The sequence below is a fragment of the Uloborus diversus genome, chromosome 10 (assembly GCF_026930045.1).
Source record: "Uloborus diversus isolate 005 chromosome 10, Udiv.v.3.1, whole genome shotgun sequence".
In the NCBI taxonomy this organism is placed as follows: domain Eukaryota; kingdom Metazoa; phylum Arthropoda; class Arachnida; order Araneae; family Uloboridae; genus Uloborus; species Uloborus diversus.
In genome coordinates this window covers 63,675,491-63,697,424 of record NC_072740.1, presented here as the reverse complement: position 1 = coordinate 63,697,424, position 21,934 = coordinate 63,675,491, and the positions used below count along the sequence as shown (strand labels likewise).

Here is a 21,934-nt window from a genome sequence, read left to right as displayed (position 1 = left end):
CCTGTCTTAAGTTGACCACTATTTTCAGGCACACAATTAGACCTGTATCATATAACTCAACCTCTATAAGTTGACCACCTATTTATGTTGACCCCTAAAGTAGTACACATGAAGTGGTCAACTTACACAGGTTTCACTGTATTTATTTATAATTTCTTGACTAGATTTTCTATTTCAATAGGATAAGTATAACTTTAAAAAGTTTTTTTTTTAGGATGGCAATTAATTAGTCTATTAATTTAATCAGTTATTTCTTTATGTTTTATAAACAAATACGCTGACTTTAAATTGGATAAGTACATCGGTTTCATTTTTTTTATAATGGCAGGTAGCTGGTCAACTATTTTAATCATTTATAACTTCACAGGGGCGGACTGGCTGAGTTCGGCCCCTTTGGCAGAAGAATATTTTGGCACACCTCTGAAAACGAAAAATGCTTAATTCAGCAGTACCGGATCTCATTCATCTGAGGTCGAGCAAAGACATTAAACTACCACTAGTCGCTAGTTTCTACTTTCCTTTACATTTTTAAATCTAGTTTTAATTTATAAAAAAAGAAAATTGTTAAATGTAAAATGAAGCTATAACTTTGACACATTTTTTATGTGCCTTGAAAGAAGGATAGTAATGGTTAAAAGTCTTAAACGACATCTTTAGGATTCTATACTGACAACATAGAAAGGATTTGAGAAAAGAGAGGAATCAGGTAAATTCCCCAGGAAATATTTCGAAATCAGTTCTACTCGACGCAATTTTAAACTACATTTAGTTACTATAGGGAATCCGGCGACTCTCTTTCAGAATTTTTCGACATTGAAATTTTAAAAACATAATATTACAATAGGTTCGGAAACTTTAAAAGGAAAGGAAACAGGGTTTGACAACAACCCGAGGGTTTGCTCTAAGATTTTTTAGAAGGGGGCAGTGCCCTTGCACTTTTAGGCTAACCTTTGACCCTTTACTTAATCAACCATCTTTGCCTCTTAAAAGCTTGATCAAAACTTCACAAAATCAAATTTTTATCGAAAGGTAAAGATTCACATGAGCCTGTTAATGAAACCTCACTCCCTCATTTCAATTACTCATTCACAAGAATCTGATCAGAATACATAACTGAATATTTTTAGCATTTTTTTAAAAATTAAGCATCAAAAAAGCTTCTCAATATTTCAAAACTAAATGCCATCGAAAACATTTGTAATTTGTGTGCACCTAGTATACCAAAAAGCAAAAAAAGCATTTTTTTATATGACAAAACTTCTATCAAAAAGTGCCTTTTTATCTGAAAGCGCACTCCTTTTTTTTGGTTTGGGGGAAACACTAGTTCCCTCTCGGCATTTTTTCCTGAAACTCAAATGAATTTTAGGCTGTAGTGCAGATAAAAGGGTTACCGAGCTCTCCCACAGAAATATCTATTAAGTAAAATTCTAAGCTATCTTTAATGTCTTTAATGGAATGGTGAAGATTCCAAGATTTTGTCTTTAAATGTTTTAATATTTTAAGTCTGAAAAACACAATTGAAGGTCTTGATGCAAGAACCAGGTAAGTTCAGACTCACTCATTTTTGGTAGGACCAACAAATAACATCAGTGTAGAATAGAAACTCGATTATCTTTCCCAAATTATTTAATAAAGCAGAGGTCTCATCTTAAATTTCTGTCCCGTTGTTGCACCAATCGGAACATCTGTAATGTCCACACGCAAAAATGAATTTAAGGAAAAAAAACAATAAAAAAATGAAAAATTTGAACTTACCTGGTTCTTGCATCAACGTTAGCTTTGACGTTACCAAAAGTAGAGTCAGGAGACACTTTTGAATTTAAAGTTCTAAAAACGCGACTTAAGACTTCGTTTGGAAACAATAGGAGACATAAGGAGTGCGAGGTTCGGGCTTCTCGAAACTTTAATCATAAAACCTTTCTCAAATTTAAGTCAATTTCAAATCTTTTAGCTTATTAAAGGGGTCAGGAGTGCTTTTTTGCTATTTAAAATCTTATTCAGGCTATTTTTGAGGACATAAAAGTGTCAGGATGTCCTTAGAGCTTTTTTGTCATTAAAGATTTTAAAGACAGTTTTTTTCTGTATAGTGAAAGTGTCAGTGTGTGTACGTTAAAAGTACTCACAGTCTTAAGTTAAATATATGTTCTCCCAATAGGAAATTTTTCAAAATTGAGGGGTTGAAAACGTACTTCTACGCTATGTTTGGTGATGTAAGGGGGGAGGTTCTGGGGCTTTCCTAGGAAAATTTTTGACATTGAGGCTTCAAAAAAGTATAGAGGAAGTGATGAGAGATTCAGGAGCTGTCCCTTCTAAACCAAATTTTTGCCCTGTTTCAGAATTCAGTTAATCGTAGTCCAGACTTGCTTTCCAGTATGAAATTCTGAGATGAAAGTATTCGTAGCCATAATTTACTATAGACCAATGAAACTTCTTGCCAACTTACAGCATTTAGTTGAATCTGTCACAACCAGCTGAGAACATAGTGAATGTTATCGATGTCTTTTTCCAATCGGGGCAGCAATCCAGGATATTGTCCTTTCATATTTGTTGTCCCAATTCTAAATGGGCAGTCAACAATTTTTGAGGCTGCAGAGAGCCAATTTTCGATTCCTCTCAAAAGTTTTCCCCTTATCTCACGTGCTTATATTGTCTTCTTGGCTATTAGCCTTTTTAATAGCCTTAAATTTATTTCCCCACGGAATGGATGTATAAAGATAGCTGGTCTAAGACTGAAATATCATGTATAGCAGTGGTGCCCAACCTAGACCTGTGGACCACATGGAACCCGCAAAGCTGATCTATGTGGCCCGTTGATATGTTCAATGTTATGAAGAATAAAATATATTCTGCAATATTTCAAACCTACTGATCATCTTCATTGGGTTTTATGAATGATAGTTGCAAAATTAGCAGCCAAGTAGTCATGTATTGGTTTCGAAAAAACAGATCCAAAGTTTGTACCAATAAAATAGTCATGCAGTAATAATGAAAGCAAATTTTTGTTTGTAATTATCTTTAATTTTCCTTGTTTTTCCATTATAATTAGAAAAATAAATAAACTTTATATTTGTTCTGGCCTGCAATATCCCTCTTAATATGAGGTGTGGCCCAAGGTAAAACTAAAAAAGGTTTAGCACCAATGATGCATATCATCAATCTCAGTTCTATAGAACTTGTTGCGTTTTACTTTACGCACAATTTCAACTTGAATTTGAAATGCAAGAATTTAAGTAATTTTTTTTAGGAAAATTTGTTTGACAAAAAAGGGTCAACTATTTAAGTTGCTCCCCCCCCCCAGCAGTTGGCCCAGTCGGGGATCCCCGACTAGCTAACCTGGGCAGTCCGCCCCTGTAACTTCATATTCGATTGGCAAATGTACAAATGACAATTAGTTAAGCTTACCTGCTTTGGGCTCCCTGGTACGGCAAAGCAGATTTTTCAACTGTTTGTAAAGTTTCATAATAAATAAATATTGAGTTTGAAATAATACAAAAATCACTTTTTTGTTTTCAAGTTCAAGAACCCTGCTGGGAAATAACACCGAAATTGTTGCAATAAAAATTCAAAAACTACAATTTTTGAGCGTTCTTCGTAAACCTACCTGCTTTGGGCCACCCTCCCCTACATACAGGCAAAATAAAAATACTATATATTTGCTAATTAAGGCCTCCTAATATTTTGTTCAACTAAGACTTTTTATTATGTATTATAATGAGAATAAATACTTGGGTTAAGAAAAACTATACACTTCAAACTATACCTGGAACAAAGTCGCCCGCCTCCCCCTAAAAAAATGTAATCATCCAGCATACAACGCTCTCCACCACGGCTCCATGGTGCGCAAATTGTGTATATACCGTATTTTCGGGAATAAGCACCGCACCCGGTGTAAGTGCCGCATAGAAATATATTCTCTAGGAAATTTTTTTTAATATATGCACCGCACACGGTATAAGCATTGCTCTCGCCATATGCGCCAAACCCAATATTAAATAACTTAAAAGCCTGGGGGGGAGACATTAGTTGGTTATCCAGAGCGAGGGATGCGGACCCTTCTCAATGCCTTGCCAATGTCAAACTCTCTGGCAGAAGTAGCACAAAAATATCAATCGGCGTAGAAAACGACATAGGTCAACGTTTGAATATCGAACAATAACGGATAAAGTTCTTGAAACATATAGAACTATGTCGAAGTATATTTTTTTGCCGACTTGATTTAAAAAGTCATTTTTACTGCTTATTTCGATGTTTGATATTAATTAATCATAACAAAAAGCGTTTATATAGTAACATTGTTATTTATATAGAAATCGGAAGCAAAATAGAAAATTGTAAACATTGAAAAACGTTTTATGTTAGAAAAAAATATTGAAACACGGACTTTTCTGACACGACTGACGTACTTCTCTTACGTTAATACCTTTTCAACATTTTTTAAAAACTTAGAATGTTTTTAATTGATAAAAAAAAAGATAGTATCCGCCACACCCACTATATGCGTCGCACTGGCTTTTTTTTTTTTTTGCTTTTTCTCTTGTGTGCACCGGGGTTTTTATTAAGTCTTTAACAAACTCAATGAATCGGAATAGAATTTCACACAACGGGTAGAGCTTCCCACCCCTTTTCTTTCTTTCTTTTTTTTGTGAAAATTAAGGCTTGTTTTATTTTCCCATCTAGCGAGACTTTTTTAAATTTTTATTTTTAAAAGCATTTCTCTGCTCATATGATCAATATTTTTAATAAATTTATTATTACTTTTTAAAATCAGTTGAACTGCTGCCCCCCTAGCTGCTGCGCCCCTTGCGAGAGCCACTGCTAGCAACCCCTAGTTACGCTACTGCTTACCCCACACATTTTCTGACTTAACTCCCGTGTCAATGACAATTTTAACAAGAGCAATGAACTAGCTGTTGTTAAATATGCACACTGCGAGCAATAGCTTAGATGATTCATACTATGCTTTCCAATTTGCACATTTACAATTAATCAAAAAATATTGCGCATGTTTAAGACATTAAATAACGTCTATCAAAATATTCTGTTTCAAGTTGAAATCAGTTTTATTTCACTGCAGAATAAAAAAAAAACCCTGATTGTTTAGAAAGAACATTTACATGTAAAATCTACAAGATACAGTCAACATGAAAAGAGAATAAATTGTGAATACATGTTCAATGTCTAGAATGAATTGAAATTTCACTGTTTATTCTAACTTACATGAACAAACTTGTGAAATCAAGGACATTTTAATTAAACTTTAAAAAAAAAAAAATTAAAAAAAAAAAAACAAGATTTTGAAAAAAATTAACAAGATGTCAATTATTAGAGACAATAAAACAATAAAGCTTACAGAAACAACAACATCGGTAACCCAAGCAGGAACAGTTTCATGGAGAAGTAACTCTTCGGTTTCTCTACCAGCATCACCAACAAGTAGTCGAAGAAGAGTACGTCCACCAACTTCACTGTAAAAAAGGCACAAAACTATTTTATGCAGCAAACATGCTTAATCAAATAGAACATGAGAAACTTTATTTAAAATAAAAACAGGATGAATGAGCATCCAGTTTTAAATTAAACAAATATAAGTTTGGAAAACATTTTACTAGAATGAGCACTTGAAAAAGGAAAATGCACAAGATTTAATATTAAGTCTGGCGTGTAAAGAGTTTATTTTTTTCAACGGTGTAAATTAAATACTTTTTGGATTATAAAACAACATACATAGAAAATATGCATACATAGTAGTATGCATAGGTAGAGTCTGGAAAATGTTTCATTATGATGAATGTATTCATCACAATTGTTTGTGGCATAAAATTTGTAGGCAGAGAAGAAGTTTGGCCAGAACTACATATGCCTATTCTTCTGTACAAAAACTACAATGTTTTTTAACATGAGCTAAATCACTCGCTTAGTTGGCAAAGGCAGCAAATTATTCTTTTCTTAAATTAGAATAATTTTCCAACCAAATGTATCCTTTGTGTAAAAAGATAGCTATTAGGTAATACAAAATATGAAATTTAATTTTCCAAACCTTAGGGCATTATTATTTACTAAATTGTAATCATTATAAGATCCTGGTTCATAAATAATGAGATACTGAGTAAAAAAAAGAGCAATTTATTTCTGGAACACCAGACAAATCCACTCTCGAACAGGTTCATTTTAAAGTGAAACAAGCAAAAACAGCAGCTTCTAAAACTACAATTATTTCAAGGTAATTTAGGAATCTCTAGAAAATGTTAAACAACATTCCTCACAAATCCCAAGTCATCCCCAGATGCATTGTTTTGCTGCTCAAATGCACTAAGCAAAAACAGTAGATCACGATGCTGTAACCCATCCCATACAAAGCAAATACAGTCAAACTCTGATATAACCCCACTGTCTGATCCAATTCTGTGGTAGCATTATATCGAGTTTGGCAATACATCAAATTGTAAAGTACAAGATTACACAAAAATGTAGAATAGTAATGTTAAGAAATATGAACAAATTAAAGCATGTTCTTACTTCTATTAGTTCAAAAAGTTAAAAAATTGAATAGGTTTCAGAGTTTCAACATTATTTATGTTATGTTAACGACTTGTTCCTTGGCGCAAAATATTTTCAATTACTACTTTGACATTTTTGTCCAAAATAATTCCCTCTCTATGTATGTTTGTAATACAAGTAAATATTAATTACATCACTTTGCTATCAATCGCATGTTTCCCTAAAAACCTTGTTAGTTCTAATTGGAATCTTTTGAGCATTCAAATTTGATGATCACTTCTTAATTCTAAGATTCTGCTTGCTTCTGATGATGTGAATCGGGAATTGTTAACCCCCAATAATATCCTTGTGAGTCTTATCTTCAAAAGTTGAAACTGATTTGGCTGCATCAATGTTTTCATTTGCTGTAAGAAAATGTTGTAAAACAGTCGGTTTGTCAATGTCATCCTGAATCTCTCATTTCTAATTCACTTTACGCACAATGTTTTTCATTTTCAACTAAACCCTCCATGTCCACGATAACTGACAGGAGTTTCTGGTGTAAATTCATCCCATGAACCTTAAAGCTAAAGCCGTTGAAAAGGGTGTTTGAAATCAGGCCCTGGCTTGGGATATGCAGTTGTATGTTAGCAAAGCAATAGATCTTCTTTCCTATTCAATTGCTAATCCTTGTTCTACAAACCACTAGTTAGAATAGACCACAAATTTATTGCTAGCAAACTCTCCATGGGGAGTTTTAACCACGGGAGCACTATTGGAGTTTGACTGTACCTTTAAGAAACAACTAGCATGAGTAAGCAATAGTATTTCACAGGAATTAGAACCGAGAACTACTCTAAATTACACCTGCCAATCTCCGCAAGATTAGTGTTTAATTCTTAGAAAATAATGGAAAGTTATTTAAACCAACGAGAAGATTTTTCATACAAATATTAAATGGCAATCTAGAATCCACAGAATTAAAAAACTATTGACTTTGGAAACTCCTAAATAAGAAGTTTAAATCTCAGCAAACATAAGATAAAGAGGGAGAGAGGATAAAGATCTTTGTTATGAACCTACAATTTTAATTGGCCTTAGAATTGTATCTTAGCAATCCCCTCCCCCCCCCCCCATTTTTTTTGATAACTTAACAGGAAAAACTACTGTTTTGAAACATAAATGACTTAATTTTTAAAAGCATTTAATATCATAAGTCCTCATAAATTTTTTTTGAAGGATTTTTAATTTAAAACAATTTTTTTAAAGCAGAACTTTCTTTTACACATTTACAGGGTGGGGGGAGGGGGGCATGATTACTATGTAGCTTCAGAATGGTTGTTGAATTTCAGAAGAACAACCTAATCATGATCTGAATCATACTAAGATTCTCAAGGCAGAATTAATAGTTTCCTCTTCAGATGAATGAATACATTTTTTAGGTTAAATAAGCAGCAAATGATGAAAAGCCATAAAATGCCCTTTCTGCATTTCCTTTTACTCTAAGTATTTAACCATCAATAACATAATAAATGTTTGAAATAATTTCCATATCCTTAATTTAATTTCAGTGACATTTATATTTCTTTTAAAGCACCTACTCTACATATATGCTTTAAAAAAAAAAAAAAAAAAAAAGGAGGGCTGATCTTCTGGAAACCCTAATATGCTTTTCTCTCATTCCAAGTTTCACTCTTTTATAACAATAGCTACAGGTGGTCGTACCATAAAAATCTACTAGCCTGTTTAAAAATTGGAAATATTGCACAAGACTCACAAATGAGGAAGCCTGTGTTTTTTCAGAAATATTTCTTGCTAACTAGCATTGTTTGTGCTATTAAGGGTTCTATGCTTACAATTCTTCTCAAAAAGTATGAAAGATCAGAAAAAAGGGTCAAAACGCTGCAAAAAGAGGGAAAACGAAAGATCTTGTATTCTGTCCGGAAGATAGGAAAATCAGAGCAAAAACGGAAGTCTTTAGTCAAAAAATAGAATAGTTGAAATGTGTCAGAGTTCTCTTTGATGAGTTCTTTTGAGTCCCCCCATAAATGCTGTTGAAACAGAGTGGATTAGCAAAGAGTAGCCTAAAAATTACTAGGCTTAGTGACAGATTTGGCAACTATTTTGAACCTAAGAAAATAAATTAAAATGGGAATGAAAAAAAAATGCATTAAGTTTTTGGTGTTTAAAGAGATTCTTTTAGGTGCCAAATCATTTAAAAAGTTAGTAGCAAAAAAGTCAATACAGTAAAGTTTTAAATTACCTGAATATTACAGGTGTATGATCAGGAACACTAAAATATGGATTTCCAGGTCTTTGACGTTCATCACTGACATTTGTTTCAGGCAAAGTACCTTTTACAAAAACAAAAGCAAGTTTTTTTTTTTTTTTAACTAATTAAAAGCCTAAATAAGCACAATCATTCTTTGAAAGCATTCTCACTTAGCACAACATGACTCAAAATATTTCATTAAAACATGGAACATACAGTGATCTTAATAGCTTCAGAGCATTTTGGAGCTCCTTTCAGAGTAGAAAAATGGTCTTTTTGGAGCACACAAAGTGCTTTCTGAGCAGTTACATAAACATTAATTACGGATTAATAAAAATTAATAATTTGATAAACTTTAACAATTTATAACTAATATTACATATAACAAAATTTATTAGAAAGTTTGAAACTATTTATTTTATTTTTAAATGCTGACAATGATTTTTAAGTATTTAATTGCCCAAAAAGCCTGAAATGCTCCCTGTACTCTTGACTAGAAATCATAAAATGAAAGAAACATTTCCTGATCCATAAACATTTACACAATGACATTTTTTCAAACAATTAACTAAGATATTAGAATCTTTCAAATCATGAATAATTTTCACTTAACTAACAAATTACAATGAGAGATGCTAAGCTACTTAGTTTCTCTAAATTTGAAACAAGATACAAAGCTCCAAAATATTAATAAAACCAGTTATTTACTTTCAAGAGGAAAATACCATTCTCTGCCGACATCCTTTTGCATTGGCAGTACATTTTCCAGGTAACAGTAAGGTTTTCCAGGCAGTGTTTTCCTGGTAAAAACTCTCAACTTCCCAAAAAAATGTATCAACACACACAAAAAAAAAAAAAAAAAAAAATCTTAGCAATGAAAGTGTTATGGTGCAGCTTTGGCCCAAAATGGGCTTTAAAATGTTTTGGAGCACTTTGGAGCAGCAGGTATTTTGCGGCGCAAATTGGAGCAGTTGGAGTAGGTTTGGGATCACTGTATATAAATTCATAAATTAATTGAATATTTCAGGTATCAGTTAAATTTTTGTATTGAAATATGAAGCAGCAAGTTGTCCATCTTTTAGCTGCAAGTCTTTTATAGATGACAAGAGGTGATTGCAGTGTGTTAGTTGCTACATCTGCACTGGGATGGCGAAAGCCAAGAGCAAGACACAATAAATTGCTCAGCAGTGAGAAGCAGATAAAATTTAAAACTGTCAAATTTGAACAATTTCTTTAACATTTTCTACAAAAAACCATTATACTTCTCCCCAGTCTTATTTCACTACTAATAACAGCGAAATGTAAAGTACAGTGAAACCTGTGTGAGTTGACCACTTGCAGTGCACTACTTAAATGGTCAACTTAAACAGGTGGTCAACTTACAAAGGTTGATTTATATGATAAGGGCTAATTCCGTGCCTGAAAAAAGCAGTCAACTTTACAGGTTTTACTGTACCACTATGAAATCAGTATGTTTTTCAAATTATATTTACTGCATTATTCGGTATAATTAATTGGACTCCTAAAAATTGGTAATCATCATTAGAGGCTAGCCAAAAAAAGTAATAATATAGAAATTTGATTAAAACATATCAAAATTATCCGGAAACTTTCACAATGTTCTGCAAATAGCATTTGCAAAGTTCATCTATGTTGTCTAGGTCTGGTGAGAAGGTTAAGCAAACTAATGGTCTCAGAAGCCTGTGACTTATAAAACATGCATAATTATTAATTTTTAAAAGTTTTTTGCTTAGAATGTTGAAAAAACAAAGCATTTTTGAAAAATAACATTTAATTTTTGCAATAAGCATGATAATTTAAACATTTTATTTAATCATTGAAGTATTTTATTATAATTTATCTCTGAAAGCTATAAATGTTATTTAAAAAAATCATTCAGAATAAGAAAGAAGATTAATAAATTCAGTAAACAGAACAAGAGCTTTCAGAAGCTATTCATTTAATTTTTGTTTAGCATATTTTTATAATTTCTGTTAATATTTTCAGATCTATTTGCTTATGAAAGAAAAAGTTAGAAACAACATTTTAAAATATAAAATTAGTTTTTATAATAATTGCTAGGATACATCATTTATATAAATCATACCATTTTCACATTCTTCATCAACAGAATATGTAGCAGGCCAATGTTCAAGTAAAGCCTGAAGTAGTAATCCTCCCAAGTTTACTGAAATGCATTATAATGATCATATAAACATATGAATCCCAATTATGTCAATTCTTTTACACATTTCAAATCAGTGAGTAGAAACAGTATTAAAGAACTTAAAAAGAAATTGAAATATTTACACTGCAATTAGAAAATTGCCAATAAAACAATTAAAAAAAGGATAGAGGGCTACCTTTAGGGTCAGGACCATCATTTGTTCCAAGCCCAAATTCTTTAGAAGAAACCCAAGCAGCAAAACTATCAGGTTCGTCCATATGAATGCAAAGTAGCTATTTATCAAGAATGAACAGATATAAGAAATAATTTCTTTTCAAAATGTATTAAAAGTCAATAAATAGCACATATTAAACAGGTAAAATTAATAAATATATAAATGAATATAAAATCTTCACTTTAATGGTCAGAAATTGGTTTCTAAAAGATGGATGGAAACTTTGTATTGATAAAATAAGCATGATGATGAAAATAATTCTGGATTTGAAATTTTCTTTCCATTTCAATGCTCTCCCATGTTGTCTAGGGAAAAAAACAAAATAGTCGGACCTCCACATATCGAAATAACAAATTGCGGGGAAAAAATTTGATATATAAGTTTAGATTTATGGAAATGATCTTAGTTTATCATAAAAATCTCCTAAAACATTAAAATTGAAACTAATTTTCGCAAACTGTAATGCCGTTTTCTTTTTTTGAGTGAGTTTTCTGAAAGTTTCAGTACTTTTATTATGGCTTTCCGATTTCTCATAGTAGCAGGAATTCTACTTGTGGAAATACTAAATTTACCATACAATAGGGGATTTTCGTGTTGACAATTATAATCGACAGAAAAGTAAAAAATCGTTCTGCTTAACTTGAATCACTTTCACTGAAGCTAAAAAACTAGGAATGATAATCAACAGACAATAGGGATAACTTGAAACTGATTTTACAGTATTACTGTTTGCAACTAAGATTTGAAATAAACTTGAGGGAATTTAAGGACTACAGAACGAAATAATGACCTATCTACACACCCCCTCAACCCCAAATTTCTTGTGAGTTTTGTGCAACCTTTATTGAACATAAATTTCTCCCCTAACCTTTATTGTTCATGAGACAAATAGTCTAAAGGGGGGAAAAATCTACGAAGGTCTCAATTTTTTTCGATATATAGAGATTTTTTCAATATATAGAAACAATTTTCCTATGTAATGGACATGGAAATTTGCTGGGACTTCAATATATAGAAAATTTCAATATGTGGAAGTTCGATATATGGAGGTTCGACTGCATATTTAAATTTTATATGTATTCTGACCAGCAAGAGTCATCTTTATGTAAAGCAGTAAGAAGCAAAGGGATGTAAATGCCAAAATTCAACACTCGGAGATTACTATTACAAATGGTAGGTGAATTTTTCCCCTATCTTGGTGCAAGGTAGAGACAATACTAGTATATAGTTCTGGTAGGTGCTGCTATACAGCTTGATACATAATTTGGAAAAACTTTTCAATGAAAGCCTACCCTATCTAGGACCAGAACTTTAAATGTGCTTTACTCAAAACTTGAATATGTCCACTTACATTCCTTTACTTCTCACTGCCTCATATGAGGTACTGCCCTGGGGAAGAAAATGGTTGGGCACCACTGGTGTTCAATATATAGGTATGAATGTTTGATTGGTTTTTCAGTTCATAACTACTATTTAAAAATATATGGATTTACTAGTTAATAGAGCATCAATTTTTAACATGACCTGAACAGTTTGGTTTGATCGGGTCCTGCATGTGTCTATCCTTGCCTGATTTGAAATGGCTTAGCTTGTTGTGCAATCATAAATGTTACTTTGTAAGCAGTAATAGATTAACATTTTCAGCTCTATAATCACACTCATAACCAATCATATTTTTAAAGATATAACAAACAAAACTCATAATTGTAATCTCCTGTATTTCCTTTTGGTAATTGTGGTTGTTAATACTGTCATGGGAAGGTAAAGGGCAGTATCTGCATTTTTTTTTTCTTTTTTTTTTTGTCATCGATTGCACTTAAGTTTTATTGCTCAGATTTACTGATTTGATTTCCTCTGAAAAAAAAAGAACGAAAACAAATTTATATTCCAATGGTTCCCTATTGTTAGTATGGAATCCAAAATGTGTTTCTCAAATATCTGGAAAATTCATTTCTACAGATACTGCCCTTTACCTCCCCACAGTCGTATAAGATCGGTCCTGGAGCCGACCCTTGAAACAAAGCATATTTTAAAGATGTGCAAAGCACACCATGCACAGAATGACAGAGATAATTTCTTTTGAACTAAAATTGCACACTCTACTAATTTAAATACCATTAATGCAAAAATCTGCTGAGAAATATATCTGCAATTAAAAATTTTCACAACAGATAAACATTTACTGATTAAAATTGTAAACTCAACAAACACACACAGAAAAAAAAAATCACCTATTAATTATCAAAGTTAATTCAATTCAAAAAAGTTTCATACCCCAGTTTTTAAATCAACGGAAAACCAATTAGGAACATACACTAATTTGAAATTTTTCTTCACTTCAGTATCGAAATCAACTTGGCCTAAATCTTCTAGCTTTGCAGCCTGTAAAAAAGTTGATTGCAATTAACATTCTCTTCTATAAATAAATATATATATATATATATATATATTGATACGTATACGACATTTAAAATATAAAATAGAATAAACTGTCACCACAATAGAAGTCAATAGAAAAACAATTGCTTTCAGAACCAATTCAAACTAGCATCAAATTAGCCATTCCAATGACGATCAAGAGCTCTTTTAAAACTATTCACCATATTAAAAGATTTTGTAAGGGAAAAAAAAAAAGAGAACAAATTGCAATTTGTCAAAATGGAATGTTACGGCATTAGGTTCTGCTCTATGCATAGGATAGAAAAGAAAATTTACTATAAAAAATTTATAAAACAAAAGTGAAAAAAAAAAAAAAATGTTGTTCTCTACTAATTTTTCAGTGACTATATAAGAGTTAGATAAAGTTATCTTTTATTCTGTCCATTTCTTTAACTTATCATAAAATGCACAGTAGAACAATCTCATAATCATTGCTACTAATACTTGCATAGAAATTGTAAGTTCATTAATTGCACATGTAACAAACGACTGAACCTTTAACTGATTTTGAGTATCATTCAATGTAATCTAAACAACCACAGTCACACCAAACCTCAGAATCGCTTTGCCAAGCTTTGGGTTCTTTTCTCAGCTCTTTCTTTTTTAGTTTTCATCAGACTTCTATGTTCTTTTTTCATTTTATTAACTGCCTTGAGTACTTTTATCAGCAACAACTGTTTTTTGCATGAAGAATTATTAAGAAAGTGATCTTCCAAGATCAGCTATTGCTTCCAGTAAACTATTCCAAATGTCTAAAATCTATTAAAGTAATAGCTTTTTCTCATTTCAAGATTAGCTTGGGATTTGAAAAGCTTAAGACAATAACTTCTGATACTATTATTTGCAAGGAACCCCCTTGCCCATCAACATTCTTCAATTCATTTAAATAACCAGGGAAACACCGAATAGGTTCTAGGAACACTAAATTAACCTCTGACTCTCTTTTGCTCAGAGTTGTTTAAGTGACAGAATAGTTATATGTACCATTGTTTAGGAGGATTACATCATCAATAATTTCTTAGTTTATGTGTTTATCATAAACTCGCAAAACATGACGCAAAACGAAGGTTTTTCTTCAGATAGAACATAGCAAAACATTCTGCTACTAGATATAAATGGAATTAATCTTTTCTTCAAATCCTCTAAATATAAAGCAAAATACTGAATGTTGATCAAAGAGTTATTGCTATGTTTAGAAAATAAAGGAGCAATAAATAATAAAAAAAAGGAGCAGATTATGATAATGATTTATATCATAAAGATATTGCAGGGAGTTTTTAGGTATCTTCAAAAATGTTTGACCATTGCGGATTAATATTGTTAAATGTACACTACAAACAGCGCAACAGAAAAACACTAGACAATAACTATTGAAATGTTTATTATATATTTATACACAATAGGACATACTTCATTAAAAATTAAATACTTTCAATAATTTTTCTTCTGTGAATTTCAATTTTACTTGTATAATATAATAAAACCGTCTGTTTAATTTGTATCTGGCTTTTGTAACAGGAAAATTCTAAGGCCTGAGAATACAAAGGTGCAGTTTGTTTCTATGCTGTGCACACTGTGCTTCAATTTTTGAAATTTGGACAGCAACATTCTTACTTTTTGAATCACCACAAAGGCTTACAACTGCAGGGAATAACTTTTTATAACATTTATTGCTTCTACCTAGAACAAAACTATTTTTTCTCCCCTTCAGTTTCCAATCTCCAGCATAACTGAGGCAAAACTTCAGGTGTTCCAGAGAAGACATCCCAATTTGGGAGTCCCCTGAATGAATCGGGAGAGTCGGCAGTTATACATACACTAACAAACAGTCTGGCTATGAGAGTAAATTCTTTATTTTTCGCAAATCGAAACACAAAATGGGCATGAGTCAAAGGAGAAAAAATATCTAGACTATTGGTATACATCAATAGAAAATGTTCCCTTCTTTCTCCAAACAATCCCTACATCACTAAGATTTTGGTTTACCTTGCAACATGCTGAACATACAACTTCAATGATTTTGATTGTTTGGCAAAATATGATTGGTATTTTGCCGCTTACTAAAGCATTGATGGATTAATATTTAATTGTTTCTGCTGATTTAAAAGAAAAAACTCAAGTATAAATTGAACCATTCTGAAGATACGTTGAAACTGAGAAAAAAAAATGAAACACTTTGCAAAAGAGGGCAGAGTTTCTATTGTTGAGAAGTTGGGAGCACTGCGAATATGCAGTTATATAAACAGGCTGGACTAGACTGCTCAGTCCAATAAAAATACACCATTTTGGGAATAGCATTTGTGTTTTGCATGTACAAGTATTAGATGGAAAAGCATGCTTGGTGCAGTTTTGCTCAGTGTAGACAATGTAACAGCATGGCTTAAAAAAAAAGAAGTAATAAACTTAACTTACTGCTTCTTGATTGATTATTATTTAAATTAAAAAGACAATGCCAAAGAACTAAATGAAAATATGATAATCACTAGTGCCTCATTGACTTAATTTTTGAGGATTGTTGATCACATGGATAACCAAAACTTCAGCTCAAGGTAAGCATGCTGGACATAATTTAGGCTCACACTCATGGATGCTACCCATACAGTAGAGTATATGGAGACTCTCAGCCTCATGATGAAATAATCCATCAGCATAAAAGTAGAATGGAGAAGAAAACTTAAAAAAATTAAAATAGAAAAAACTTCAAACTGAAGAATCTCCAGTAGTAAATGAATTCATGTATATTGAGCAAAGGAAAAAGGTAAAGACAGAATGGAGCAATGAAACAATAGGTAAGTTAGAATGGGATATCCTTTGTTATTGTCAGTGCACAGAAAAAAAAGGTAAACAAAAATTTAAGTGGTCAACCATCTTGGTCTATTTTCTGATCAGAAAAATACTATTTTCTTTTTTTTTCATTTTGAAAACATTATGCAGTACAAGTGTTCTATAGGTTAGCTTTTCATTATTTTATATTACTTTTAGATAAATATACAGATAGTTTTTTGTAATATATTTCCATAGAATGGAACTTCCTATTTTTCTCTATAAATGCTGCAGTAAGTGTGAATTCATTTAGTGCAGTACTTGTAAAGAAATCAGTAACAGTACACACTCACACACAAAATGAACAACTAAGCACAAAAAATTGGGTTAAAATTATGGGATCCACATATATTTCTGAAATTTTTTTCCGAAACAGCTCCATAAAAATAAACAATCGAAAATATGGAAATTTTCTTGATTTTAGTGCAACCCTCTTAAATGAACACAATAAATAAATAATAATAATGCACACATTCTAATATAATTTTAGATTATCTGAAAATTAAATACTACATAACTACAGAAAAAGGTCGCCCAATGAAAAATGCAGGGAGTGACAGATTTGTAAATTTCTCATCATATAGTTGATTGCAATGGAAATAATTTCTTTTCTAAAAAATGAATAAGGCTACAAAAAATTAAAAAGCAAAATTTTATTGGATACTTAATCAGAATAAAAGCAATAATTATCAAAAGACCTAGTAGTAAAAATAAGCTTGTTATGACAAAAATATGTGTAATTTTAAAATAAGTCTACTGTCCAAGTTCAACGCTTAGGATTTTTATTAATTTTAACACTTATCTGTCTTGGAAAAGGGTGTCCATATTTAACCTTTTTTTGAATCAGCCTAACCCTGATTATTGTTCTGTTTTCAGAAACAAATTAATCTCAATTGACATGGGACTTGAGAAAATCATTTGAAAAGAACTACGGAGGCCTCTGGATCCTATTTGATAGTAGTAGCTCAACCCAACACCTAAAAAACTAGGCCTTAATAGCAGATAAAACCAGAGTTTATCTATTTTTCAAAAAGTCAATTTCATCTCCTACCAGCAAAGTTCATTTTCAGTGGTTTCCGTCTCACATTAATATCTATGGAAATGAAGTGGCGGACTCTCTTCAAAGGAGGGATTAGATAATTCTGTACTTTCCACTTCAGAGCTCACATATCTAGAGTAATTTTCAAGACAAAAGGTCTTAAATAAGGAAAAGTATTAAATGTTCCCGACTCATGATTGGTAACAAGGCAAGACCTGAACTTTCACTTTTTCTTCCTTGTGACAGGTAGCTCAACACATCTCTATCCCGACTTGCCAGTGGACACTCAAAAAGTCTCACTTATTCAGAGGGCAGCAAGGGGTTTCTTCTCTGCCCTAAATGCCAGCAAGATCAGGCATCACCTCAGCATATCTGGCATTGCTTTGGGCAGAACTGGGATGATACTTGTCCCCTACTAGAGTCAGACATCACTAATGTCAATGTTTTCATTGATCTGGTCTGACTTCGTGGGACCACATGAGAGATAAGAAACAACAACACCATATTTGAATCAGCATAGTCACATGGTTAAGTTTAGTAAGTGAAATGTAAACAAGGTTAGTGGTTGCTACTGTCAGCATTCCAGTTCAGGGAGAAATTGATTTCAATTGTGGGAATGGACTGCTACTACTTATGAAAAAAAGTTTTTAGATTACTTTTTGATACAAGTTTCATATGGCTCTATGCAAATATCGTCGCCTCAGAGCAACAGTTGGATATCTTACTCTTATTCCTAGGACTAGATGTCTTACTGTTGCGCTGAGGTGTCTAGTAATGGATAGACTTTTAATGCAGCAGGCATGACTGATGAATCATTATCTTAAATTCATTGTTTATTGTTCATGGTCTTGGTTCTCTTTTGCTCCTGTCAGAATGACGAAAATCACATCTCATGACACATTCTAATTACTGGAATGGATGCTGTTGAGAAAATTAATACTTTGACTAGAAACAGTATTTAGGAGCTACCTGCTGATTGATGGACAGTGTGTCTGGAGGGCTTTCTTGCTACTATTACAATAGCTGGATATAAGTCATATATTTGCTTCAGATTTTGCACAATATTAAACTTGTAGTAAATTTTTTCACTTAATAAGTTTTTTTTCTAAAAAATGATTTTTTATTTGTCAACCAATTTATTTGTGAGGTATACACCTTTGAGCTTTTCTAACATTGCACATTTTCAATCATAAACAAATTTATTACATTTATCTAATTTTGAGAGTGTTTATTAAAAATAAAGAAAAAAACTGCAAAACATTCATAATTTTATCAGAAAATAGTCTTATGTCCAAAATGCACAATTAATACAGTAACCACACTGTGTGGTATTTTCATACAGTGATAATGGTTTAAAATATTGCTTATCTTTTAACATGTTTATACAGTGAATTTCATTTATGCCAATGTTATGTTTAAAATTAAGGTTACATGCCAGAAAATGCATAATAGAAATTCAAATTTATTAGCTAAAGCAAATTTGATACTTAAGTCTTCAACATTAATAAATTAAATTAAGGTAAAAGTAAGGGAAAATAAATGCGACTACAGATCATAAAAGAAACATGTCAGATGATATTTCACACTCACAAAAATTTTAACCAAAAGACCTGGTTTTAAAAAAGAAATCTGGCACCAACTACAAAGTGATAAATTAATAAACCTAACTTAGCATTTGAAATAGAAAAATTAGAATTTCATTAAGAATAATGAAAATTGAAACACAACAGTATCTTACTTTTAATATATCATATAACTGAACATTGTTATCTGTATCTTTAGTCAGAATATGCCTCTTGTCATTTAAAACAGCATAGTGCCTGATGCTTGGATTGCCTTAAATTACATAACAAATTGAACTTTGAGCAAAATTTAGTTCATATTTAATACCTGAAAGGAAAACAAACTAACAAAGAATATTTTTCAAACTCAAAAAAAGACTTATGAAAATTTGGAACATAACATTTACATTTTAAAGCTCTCAAACACACTATTTATCTCTGCTGTACAGTAATTCTATTTGCAGTCCTGACAAAAAATTGCTGCATTCATGTTGAGACAGTAAAAAAGGTACACACCACTGGCTGATTTTTGGAGTGTTTTATAGGGCAGTTTAATTTTAGTTACATCAAATTGCTGCCATAAAGCATCAGTTAGTGAGCTCTTTCATCAGAATAACTTTTTTGACATTAATAAAGGTACTTCTTGAGTCATCATTCTTGAATCAAGTTAGTGGGAAAGTTCTCAATGCTATGAATAAATGGTTATTAATTATGAACCTAAAACAGGGGTAATAAAAAATGACATAAGCAGATAAAATTTGGACAATTCACTTCCTGGATGTAAACATTTACAATTTATTTCAGTTAAAAAAAAACACTTTGAATGAGGAATAAAAAGTTGAACGGTATTTATATATACTTTTCATTTTTAAGGACTTTCTTAGGATATTTTTTGGTCAAAAATCCACACAAGCTAATCCAGTATTAATTTACAAGCCAATGATACACATGATAAAGTAATTATCTTAAATAATCATTCACACTTAACTATTTTTCGACAATTTTGGTCATTTGTAATCAAATTTATCTTTTACCAGGACGTGAAGTAAACCGGCCGGGACACGGGATTTTGTTTGAAAACCGGGACTGTCCCGGTCAAAACGGGACATCTGGCAAGTCTAGTTAAGAGTAATTTTACATACAGTTAAGATTAATTTGAAAAGTATTTCATATGTGATTATAGAAAAAATACGTGATTACAATAACTTGAAGTACAAAGGGCATAATAGAGAAAGTCATCAGACATAAAAAGTTACGAACAATACATAATATACGCATGGGTCACCTATAATAATACGCTAAGCAAAACATTGAATGTTATTAAGTTTTTTTCAAATTGCGTAAATTGAAAAATTGATTTACTTCAATAAAAGTGAACTGGAAAACTGTTTTACCTTGAACATAATAGTGATTTTCTATTTCAAATTATGTCATTCAAAATTAGTCATTTTCTCTGGATAGTTCTACTTGAAATTAACCTATCAGTATTTTTGTGCTTCCTTTTTAGAACTAAAATGAGTTCTGTTTGAAGTTAGGATTCTTTTTCATTTCTTTGTTACATTGCAATGAAATAAGCTGTTTTCAGTAACATCTAGTATGTCAACTTAATGAATACGTACCTGTGTAGTTGCTTCCACATGTAAGAAAGCACCGCCGTGTGTTTTGGTGTTACGGCATTCTATTCAAGGGGTCTCCGGGAGGGTCGGTGGGAGTGGGGAAGGTACATTCTGGCTTGAAGCACTTGATTAGTGATTTTAGCCAAACTTTGAAATTAAGTTGTGCGCTTAGTATTTAATGAAGATATATGTTGTAGATACTCATTTTTTTCAAAATTTTAATATCTACGAATTTTCTGTTCATACGTATGGCCCTCAGAAGCGTTATTTTTGAGATAGTGTTATATTAATGAAAAAACAGGGATTTTTTGTCACTAATTTGGATGTAACAGCTAAAGCTCACTTAGTAGAAGGGGGGAAAACTTAGAATGGTCATGGTCATTCCAGACCCATACGGCATATATTAATGCAATTTCCAGCTTTCCACCAATTGCTTCCGTATTCAACTCCCCAACCACTGGGCTATCACGGGAAATGCTTTTAATTTTTTGTACACTATATCAAGCTACTATATATTTAATATTGATTTTTACAGAATGTGTTATAAGAAAGATATAAATTAAAACTAAAAATTGTGCTAGCATTTAAATAGAGGTGCTTACATTTTATGTTCAATTAATTATTCTTCAATCATTGATTTGAAAAAGAATTTTCATTAAAACATCATGTAAAATAATTTTATGCAGAAACCATTAAAAAAGTTAAGCGTTTTTTTTTTTTTGCTGCTAAATATGACACATTTAATAGATTTTTCAGTTAAAGGAACTGAAATTAAATACTATGGTAGTGCTGCAAATTTCTTTTCACAACATACCAACTATTACATAAGGAAATTTTCATATAATAGAGTTATTGAGGCCTTTTTTTTTTTTTTTTTTTTTGCATTTGTTTCAAATGTTTATCTTTTCCAAATGAGCATTTTATAGAAAAATATTATCAACTATTCATTAATTACAATAAAATAGTTCAATGAAATCCTGTTCCAAAGGAAAAAAAATATTCGGTCACGTTTCAAAACCCATTAAGATAATGTAAAAAAAATCTCATTTCAATTAAATGAATTTCTTTGAAAATTTGATACAAAGAAATATTTTTCTCAAAGTCAATTTGAATATTTTTTACTTAATGCTGTTTCCAGAAATTAAAAAAATGACTTTCACAAGTTGCAACTTGAAAACTCTGTTTGTATTTCCAAAACAGAGTAATTCAAGAAGGAAATACGCTCATGCTGAAACGTAAGCTGATGTGAGAAAACAAAAGCCAGAGTCTAGACATGTGTTGTCATTTCTGCGCAACAAACGTGA

The 21,934-nt window shown here is 31.5% G+C and overlaps 1 protein-coding gene across 1 annotated transcript in view; it reads right to left on the bottom strand.

Annotated features, from left to right (window-relative positions):
• The window catches only part of LOC129231794 (WD repeat-containing protein 48-like), a 64,419-nt gene that overhangs the window by 15,475 nt on the left and 27,010 nt on the right, over positions 1-21,934 (bottom strand). The window contains exons 11-17 of the mRNA XM_054866169.1: positions 19,191-19,288; positions 13,426-13,533; positions 11,113-11,209; positions 10,837-10,937; positions 9,268-9,272; positions 8,741-8,806; positions 5,351-5,465 (exon numbers count right to left, since the gene is read on the bottom strand). Of these exons, the coding sequence (XP_054722144.1) occupies positions 5,351-5,465; positions 8,741-8,806; positions 9,268-9,272; positions 10,837-10,937; positions 11,113-11,209; positions 13,426-13,533; positions 19,191-19,288 (590 nt within the window). The remainder of the gene's footprint in view (positions 1-5,350; positions 5,466-8,740; positions 8,807-9,267; positions 9,273-10,836; positions 10,938-11,112; positions 11,210-13,425; positions 13,534-19,190; positions 19,289-21,934) is intronic.